General features: G+C 42.5%; 1 protein-coding gene across 2 annotated transcripts in view; it reads left to right on the forward strand.

Annotated features, from left to right (window-relative positions):
• The window catches only part of LOC108425490 (transmembrane and death domain protein 1-like), a 28,868-nt gene extending 21,258 nt beyond the window's left edge, over positions 1-7,610 (forward strand). For both annotated transcript variants that reach the window (XM_017694171.1, XM_017694172.1), the window contains one exon: positions 7,201-7,610. In XM_017694171.1, coding sequence (XP_017549660.1) covers positions 7,201-7,535 — 335 coding nt within the window. In that variant the 3' untranslated portion in view covers positions 7,536-7,610. The remainder of the gene's footprint in view (positions 1-7,200) is intronic.
• Positions 7,611-9,439: the final 1,829 nt, after the last annotated feature.

Below are 9,439 nucleotides of genomic sequence, written 5' to 3' on the forward strand. Positions count from 1 at the left end.
AACAACTATCACATTTGTGCATATGGTTTTGAAATTATTAATTTCAGGAACAAATGCTGTGATATGAAGTTGGAGGAATTCCAGTAACTCTAATTGTAAAGACACAATTGTGTTGGTAATCGCATCAATAATACTTTTACTGCACAGTAATATTTTAAAATGTATTTATTACATTGTATTTGGTAAATACTGCAAAAAATGCACTAAAATAAAGTGTTACCATCATCATTTTTCAGCAATCCACACATTTTCCTAATGCTAGCAATGATTAATCATGCCTCTGCTCCTTTTCAACATTGTAGACTTATTATCACTGGAAATTTTAACTTTCATGTCATGAATGTATCTGTAGATTTCCTTTCTTGTGGAAATGAAATCACCTAGTTATGGCACCCCTATCAGCAACATGCTACTTTGCACCAACTTGATACTTAATTAGCACGGCAACGGAGCAGAGACGAGACATGCAGAGGTGTTCAGAATACACATATCTGACAAGTGAAATTAGAAATTATGCATGGAAGCTAAGTTACCAAGTGATCTGTAATAACAGTCAGCAAAATTGTATTGTTTAATGAAAATGAGAAGTGTGAATTAAAAAGAATTCAATTAACCAGGCAGCATTATATGTGATGTCATTACTTGTGTGAAGGTAATTTGCTCCAAAGAACATTTTGAAGTTGTTGGCACTTTGTTCCACACTACTGTTCTCATCAAAGTTTTTCTAAGCTTATCAAAGTAGCTGAAGATGGAGAGGTGAAGGTTAGGTTGTAATGCACAATCAGTCCATGTGGAAATTTTTCTATGTACAAAGGCTAGGTCAGGGAAAAGATGGTAATGTAAGATAGTATAGGTCTTAATTTACATCTTCTTGGAAGCAGAAGGAGGATAGCTCTTTGTGCACATTTCATACCTATCATATGTCAAAGTATACACACTTATAAAAAAGTGTTTATAGTAGGATACTTCAGGGCATTAGCTATATACTCACCGGCCAATCTATTAGGTAGTAAAAGGTTGGACCCGGTTTTGCCTTCAGAACTGCCTTAAGTCTTCGTGGCGTACTTTTAACAAGGTGTTGGAAATATTCCTCAGAGATTTTGGTTGGTTATTTGAGTTACTGCCTTTCTATCATCTCGAACCACTCTGCCCATTCTCCTCTGACCTCTCACATCAACAAGGCATTTTTGTCCACACAACTGTCGCTCACTGAATATTTTCTCTTTTTCGGACCGTTCTCTGCAAATGCTAGAGTTGGTTCTGCGTGAAAATCCCAAGAGATCAGCAGTTTCTGAAATACTCAGACCAGCCCGTCTGGCACCAACAACCATGTCACATTCAAAGTCACTTAAATCACCTTTCTTCCCCATTCTGATGCTCGGTTTGCACTTCGGCAAGTTGTCTTGACCACCTCTACGTGCCTAAATGCATTGAGTTGTGGCCATGTGATTGGCTTATTAGCTATTTGTGTTAACAAGCAATTGAATTGTACCTAATAAAGTGGCCTCAGAAAACCAAAATTCATTCAACTAATTTCTTTCAAAGTAGTTTTATTTTGGTCATGTTAGCACTCAATATTCATGTACCTATGGACTTCATAACCTATAGACTTCACCAGAATTTCTACCTCTTCAGTGTAAAATGTGCAATACTAATCTTGGGTAAAGCATGCAAAAAATGTACCCTCTCCAATCCAGGCTGATGTGGTTTGTCTCGTCAACACAGTTTTAACAGACCTATGTTTTCCCTGTGTATCACTTGTAAAAACCTAGTATGCAAAAGACAATGACCAAGTTAAAATTCACCTAGAAAGCATAACCAAGCAGGCAAACTTTACCTTCTTCAAAGGTTTACCATTTAAGCTGGTCAGCAATGTTAGTGAGCAGAAAGAGTGGGTCTTCAAAATCACCTGCATATGTTGAGTTTCATTCATTTCTCCAAGCTTATGTTCAATTACAGCAGAGCAGCAGGCTGAGAGTGTTGGACAGGTCAATATCACTTTTCATTAGAATACTGAGACCACACCCAGTCTGATTTGAATAATTTTTTTATGAACAAATTTCTATATTGTTTGTTTCATTCAAACTTTGCTTGATGTTCAATAGAACACTAAATTGTAGTATTATTTTTAATTGTACACTATCCTTCCTGGGACCAAGAGTTCAGAAAATTGTTCTTTTTATATGTGCAAATTGTAAAGTACTTTTATTAACATCTGTTTTTAGTATTATCAGGTGTAATCTCCATGATGGAGATCCTGTTGTATATAGTAAAGAACCTTAAATGAAAAGGAATAAGTAATATAAAATATAAGTCAATATCTTATCTAGACACCTCCCATCAACCCACCACCAATGGGAGGGGCAGTAGTAGAGGTTTGGTGCTTTGCGGATCGGGCTATGTCCGAAGGCGTGGGCCTTGGCGTTCTGATCCTTGGTTGCTGAAACTGGCTTTTGGAACTTGGAATGTTACCTCACTGGTGCGCGAGGTTGAGAGATACCGGCTAGATATAGTTGGGCTCACCTCAACACACAGCATGGGCTCTGGGTCCAATCTCCTTGAGAGGTGCTGGACTTTATTCTTTTCTGCCCATGGTGAGAGGCGGCAAGCAGGTGTGGGCTTTCTCATAGCCCCTCGACTCGGTGCATGTATGTTGGGGTTTTCTCCAGTGGACAAGAGGGTAGCTTCTCTACGCCTTCGGGTTGGGGACTGTTGTCTGTGCTTATGCACCGAACAGCAGTTCAGAGTACCCAGCCTTCCTACAGTCCTTGGGAAGGATGCTTGAAAGTGCTCCTCCTGGAGACTCTATTGTCCTACTAGGGGACTTCAACGCTCACATGGCAACGATAGTGAGACATGGAGGGTGATTGGGAGGAATGACCTCTCTGATCTGAACCCGAGTGGTGTTCACTTTTTGGACTTCTGTGCAAACCACAGTTTGTCCATCACGAACACCATGTTTGAACACAAGGACGTCCATAAGTGCACATGGCACCAGGACACCCTAGGCCGCAGTTCAATGATTCACTTTGTAGTCATGGCATCGAACTTGCGGCCAGGTGTTTTGGACACTCGGGTAAACAGAGGAGCTGAGCTGTCAACTGATCACCGCCTGGTGGTGAGTTGGATCAGGTGGTGGGAGAAGATGCCGGTCAGACCAGGCAAACCCAAACATATAGTGAGGGTTTGCTGGGAACATCTGGCAGAAGAACCTGTCAGATTGATCTTAAACTCACACCTCCATCATAACTCTGACCAGATATGGGGGGAGGTGAGGGACATTGACTCAGAATGGGCCATGTTCCGCTCCTCCATTGTTGAAGCGGCTGACTGTAGCTGTGGCCACAAGGTAGGCGGTAATCCTCGAACCCGGTGGTGGACACCCCAGGAGAGAGACGCCGTCAAGCTGAGGAAGGAGCCCTACCGGGCATGGTTGGCCTGTGGGACACCAGAGAGAGCTGGTAGGTATCGACAGGCCAAGCGATCTGCGGCTTCAGTCATCGCCAAGGCAAAAACCCGGGTGTGGGAGGAGTTTGGTGAGGCCTTGGAAAGCGACTTTAAGTCAGCTCTGAAAAGATTCTGGAATTTGTGGGGCTGTCTTGGCTGACATGACTTTTCAACATTGCGTGGACATCGGGGGGCGGTGCCACTGGATTGGCAGACTGGGGTGGTGGTGCCACTTTAGGTGTGTTCCAACTACAGGGGAATCACACTCCTCAGTCTCCCTGGTAAGGTCTATGCAGGGGTACTGGAGAAGAGAGTCGAACCTCAGAACCTTATAGTCAAACCTCAGATTCAGGAGGAGCAGTTTCGGTTCTGCCCTGGTCGTGGATCACTGGACCAACTCTTCACCCTCTCCAGGATTCTGGAGGGTTCATTGGAGTTTGCCCAACCAGTCCACATGTGCTTTATGGATTTGGAGAAGGCATTCGACTGTGTTCCCCGGGGTATTCTGTGGGAGGTGCTTCGGGAGTACAGGGTACATGGCTCTTTGCTACGAGCCATTCAGGCTCTGTAAACAAAGCAGGAGTTTGGTTTGCATGGCCGGCAGTAAGTCAGACTCGTTCCCAGTGAGAGTTGGACTCTGTCAGGGCTGCCCTTTGTCACCGATCCTATTCATAATTTTTATGGATAGAATTTCTAGGCGCAGTCAGGGGAGGGTTTGGTGACCTCAAGGTCACATCGCTGCTGTTTGCAGATGATGTGGTCCTATTGCGGACATCAGGCCGTGAACATCAGCTTTCGCTGGATCGGTTTGCAGCTGAGTATGAAGCGGCCAGGATGAGAATCAGTACCTCCAAATCCAAGGCCATGGTTCTTAGGCGGAAAAGGGTGGAGAGCCCTCTCTGGGTTGAGGATAAGCTCTTGCCTCAAGTGGAGGAGTTTAAGTATCTCAGGGTCTTGTTCACGAGTGATGGTAAAAGGGAGAGGGAGATTGACAGGCAGATTGGTGCTGGGTCAGCAGTGATGCGGGCTCTTTACTAGTATGTTGTGGTAAAGAAAGAGCTGAGCCATAAGGCAAGGCTCTCGATTTACTGGTTGATCTATGTTCCCACCCTCACCTATGGACCGAAAGAACAAGATCGCGAATACAAGCGGCCGAAATGAGTTTCCTCCGCAGGGTGTCTGGACTCTCCCTTAGAGATAGGGTGTGAAGTTCGGTCATCCGGGAGGGACTCGAAGCAGAGCCGCTGCTTCTCCTTGTCAAGAGGAGCCAGCTGAGGTGGTTCAGGCATCTGTTTAGGATGCCTCCTGGACGCCTCCCTCGGGAGGTGTCACAGGCAAATCCACCCGGGAGGAGACCCCAGGGAAGACCCGGGACAGACCCGGGACACGCTGGTCTGACTATATCACCCAGCTGGGCGATACCTTATCTGATCTTATCTAGACAATACATTGCATTAGGCTAACTCTTGTGTTGTGATTTATTAGCTTGCTCAATAATAAGATAATACAGTGGGTTGCAAAAGTATTCATACCCCTTGAACTTTTCCATATTTTGTCACATTACAACCACAAACATAAATATATTTCACTGGAATTTAATGTGAAAGACCAACACAAAGTGGTATACAATTGTGAAGTGGAAAGAAAATCATACATGAATCAAAACATTTTTTACAAATAAAAAACTAATAAGTGCGACGTGCAAAAGTATTCAGCCCCCTTTTCCCTGAGTGCAACCAATTGCATTCAGAAGTTGCCTGATGACTGCTAATGACTCAAAAGGGTCCACCTGTGTGTAATCTAATCTCAGTACAAATACAGCTGCTCCGTGACGGCCTCAGATGTTGGTTAAGAGAATATTGGGGAGCAAACAGCATCATGAAGTCCAAAGAACACACCAGACAGGTTAGGAATATGGTTTTGGAGAAGTTTAAAGCAGGCTTAGGTTATAAAAAGATTTCCCAAGCTTTGAACATCTCACGGAGCACTGTTCAATCCATCATCCGGAAATGGAAAGAGTATGGCACCACAGTAAACCTGCCAAGACAAGGCCGTCCACCTAAACTTACAGGCCGAACAAGGAGATCACTGATCAGAGAGGCAGCCAAGAGGCCCATGGTGACTCTGGATGAAATGCAGAGAGCCACAGCTCAGGTGGGGGAAACTGTCCACAGGACAACAATTAGTCGTGCACTACACAAATGTGGTCTTTATGGAAGAGTGGCAAGGAGAAAGCCATTGTTAAAAGAAAACCATAAGAAGTCCCGTTTGCAGTTTGCCAGAAGCCATGTTGAGGACACAGCAAACATGTGGAAGAAGGTGCTTTGGTCAGACAAGACCAAAATAGAACTTTTTGGCCACAATGCAAAACGCTATGCGTGGCGGAGAAATAACACTGCACATCACTCTGAAAACACCATCCCCACTGTCAAATATGGTGGTGGCAGCATCATGCTCTGGTGGTGCTTCTCTTCAGCAGGGACCGGGAAGTTGGTCAAAGTTGATGGGAAGATGGATGGAGCCAAATACAGGGCAATCTTGGAAGAAAACCTGTTGGAGTCAGCAAAAGATTTGAGACTGGGGCGGAGGTTCACCTTCCAGCAGGACAACGACCCTAAACATAAAGCCAGAGCTACAATGGAGTGGTTTAAAAAAAAGAATATTCATGTGTTAGAATGGCCCAGTCAGAGTCCAGACCTAAACCCAATTGAGAATTTGTGGCAAGATCTCAAAACTGCTGTTCACAAACGCTCTCCATCCAATCTGACTGAGCTTGAGCTGTTTTGCAAGGAGGAATGGGCAAGAATTTCAGTCACTAGATGTGCAAAGCTGGTGGAGACATACCCTAAAAGACTTGCAGCTGTAATTGCAGCAAAAGGTGGCTCCACAAAGTATTGACTCAGGGGGGCTGAATACTTTTGCATGTCGCACTTATTAGTTTTTTATTTGTAAAAAATGTTTTGATTCATGTATAATTTTCTTTCCACTTCACAATTGTATACCACTTTGTGTTGGTCTTTCACATTAAATTCCAGTGAAATATATTTATGTTTGTGGTTGTAATGTGACAAAATATGGAAAAGTTCAAGGGGTATGAATACTTTTGCAACCCACTGTATATAATAATAATAATAATAATAAGCTTAAGTACAACAGTTCACAAAGTTGATCTCTTGGGGGAAACCAGTATTTATTCTATTCACTTGCTTTAAAGCACCAAAAAGTTATAGAACCGGTTTTGGTACAATATAGAAGAATTATAGAGTGTATGTCATTGCACTGGAGCATAAGCATAAAAGCCTGGACCCTACAAGCAAGAGAGTGTGAATTCTACCCACTGGCGATGCAACAGCCATCCATGGCTGGGAGTCCAAGAAAGCTGGGAGTCCAAGAAAGTTGGCTTCACCATTTCTGGATATCTCTCCCTCTCTGCCCACCACTTAGCATCATGCTAAGTGGCGGGCAAAGAGGGAGAGCCATCCAGAGAGCTAGCTAATGTAACATAATTCACAGTTAGTGTTCTCTACCAGTATGCCCTGGCCTTCACCTCCCAGTTTGGTATCATCATATCATATCGGAGAGATCTTGCTTGTGGGTGAAATCAGGCATGACTAAATTGGGTTTTAAAAATGGGTAAAAAATAGATAACTAATAGAACACAATTCCTTAATAAGTTTTTGTTTTGTCATTTTACTATTTGTCATCATTTTCATGAAAATGAGTAATATTTTGTGTTGTTCCATTGGCTGATAGTGATGGGTTTGTCCTGGAAGAATTTGGACTTAGTAGTGGAGAGGCAGCTGGTGCCACCATATCAGCATCACTTGTTGGACAGGGCGTGGCCTCTGCTCTACGGCCTCGTCTTTGGATTTGTTGGAGCTTTGCTCGTTAGCGTGCTTGTCCTTCTCTTTACCATGCATGGGTGCCTCTGTGACCAGCAGAAGTCACTACATCTCTCCTGTCCATCCTGGACCTGGCACCAGCGACACCGTAAACACCATAGTTCCTCCAACTTCACTGCTGTGACATCATCTGAGAGGATCCCACTGAAACAGTCAGAAGCTGAGGACTTGAATTTGTTAGTTTAAAGAGGAAATACATGATTTTTGCAAAACTTCAGCAAAATGTAATCATTGAAATTTAAACAGTCAGAATGGTTTGAAGTGAAATGGGGCCATTGTCTAATGTTCTGCATAATGGTGATGTTTACAAGGCAAACGTATTTTATTTGCTTTCCAAAATGACCAGTAAGCACACAGAAGAGTATGCTCTTCTGAATTGTATGTGTAATGTTGATAGCAGTAAAAAAATATACATAAAAAATACACATTTCCTTCCTTCCTTCCTATGTTGATAGCAGTAAAAAAATATACATAAAAAATACACATTTCCTTTGGGTACTATTTTGCATTACAATGCACTGCATGTAGGAATTCTCCTTTAAGACTAAACAATGAAGATTTTTCTAACATTAAACAATGTCATGCTTTGATTGCTGGCCTCAATTGGAGTCTCAATTATAATCAGTTCTATTGTGTTATTCTTATAGAGCCTCATGGCAAGAAACAGTTAGAATGGATGTATGATAAGTCAACATTAGCCATTACCATCCTGTGAATGGTTTAGTGCTGACTTGTGGAATCGTGTTTTAACTGAGTTAGAGCTGCACAAGTTTATTTCAAAGGTGATGCCAGCCAGTAAAGTGTCTGAAAATCCAATTTTGCATATATCAGCCAAATCTTGAACATTTGGCAGGGTTGACACAATTTCTGTTTACCCAGTGGAGAAGTTTTCGATTCGCATAATATAGCTAAAAGTATTCACGATGTTGCTTGCCAAGACCTTCCATGCCATCACTTTAGCCAATATCTTTCATAATAGCATATCAATATTGTACACTTGACAGAACAGAACAACACCACTCTGCTTCATCGGCGAAATATGTCACTGAGCTGTAGATGTCTTGCCGATGTTCAGGACAGCTATGTGAGAATGCGGCACCTCTAGATGGAGCTGGGCCGCTGTCACCAAGACGAGCTTGCCACTTCCCATTTTCAGCACACGACTGTGGCGTGTCCGTCTGGCGTGGAGGAAAAACTAATTATCCAGCCTGGCTCCCTCTCCACTGAGCTCGCCCAAACCCCCTGAAGCAATCCACCAGGCTAATAACTATGACAATAGCAGTAGACAATGCAAACCTGCACACTGGCTACTCTTGCGCTCAGAAAGGGACAAGAAAGACTGGTTGAGGAAAACGAACAGTACTGAGGATAGACCAGGTGTATAGCTTTATTCTAAGAATATAGTGTGTAATGTGCTATATGGAGTAGGACTGAACCTGCCCCTCCACCCCCAAAGAAAAAAAGAGAAATAAGATTGGACTACAGAATATATCACTATTTATACGAGCTAGTTTTTTTGCTTTTTTGCTATAAAGACTGATGTCCAAACATTTGCAATCACTTGTCATATTAAAGAAGCATTATTTAAGATTTTTTGTTAAAAGTGAAAGAAGTAGCATTACTGAGTCAGGAGAAAAAACATACCAAAACATGGTGTCGTGTGCTGCTGCAACTCACTCTGTAAAGCCTGAAATCTATGTATAAGAATTTAAGTCAGAGGCTGAGTGGATTTCACAGGAGTTTTTGAGACCACTTTTAATGTCACACACAGTCAAATGGAAGGTCCAGCTCGAAGGTCAAGTCTTAAAAGCAAAATTAACATTATACTGATGAAGATATAAAGACTATAGAGGATAATTCATTTACTTTCTCAGACGACATGTCCTTCACCAAGTTTTGGCTTTGATCTTTTTTGATATTCTTTCAACACATTTGTAAACATTGGATCCATTTGTGAAGCACAACTACATTTGAAAGTGTACTTTCTGTACATTGCATGTAATTACACATTCCCACCACAGAGGTCTCCAAATCCCCAAATGATATATAGTGCAGATTTAACAGTTTTGGTTATTTTTTACAATATTTTA

The sequence above is a fragment of the Pygocentrus nattereri genome, chromosome 9, assembly GCF_015220715.1.
Source record: "Pygocentrus nattereri isolate fPygNat1 chromosome 9, fPygNat1.pri, whole genome shotgun sequence".
Lineage (NCBI taxonomy): Eukaryota > Metazoa > Chordata > Actinopteri > Characiformes > Serrasalmidae > Pygocentrus > Pygocentrus nattereri.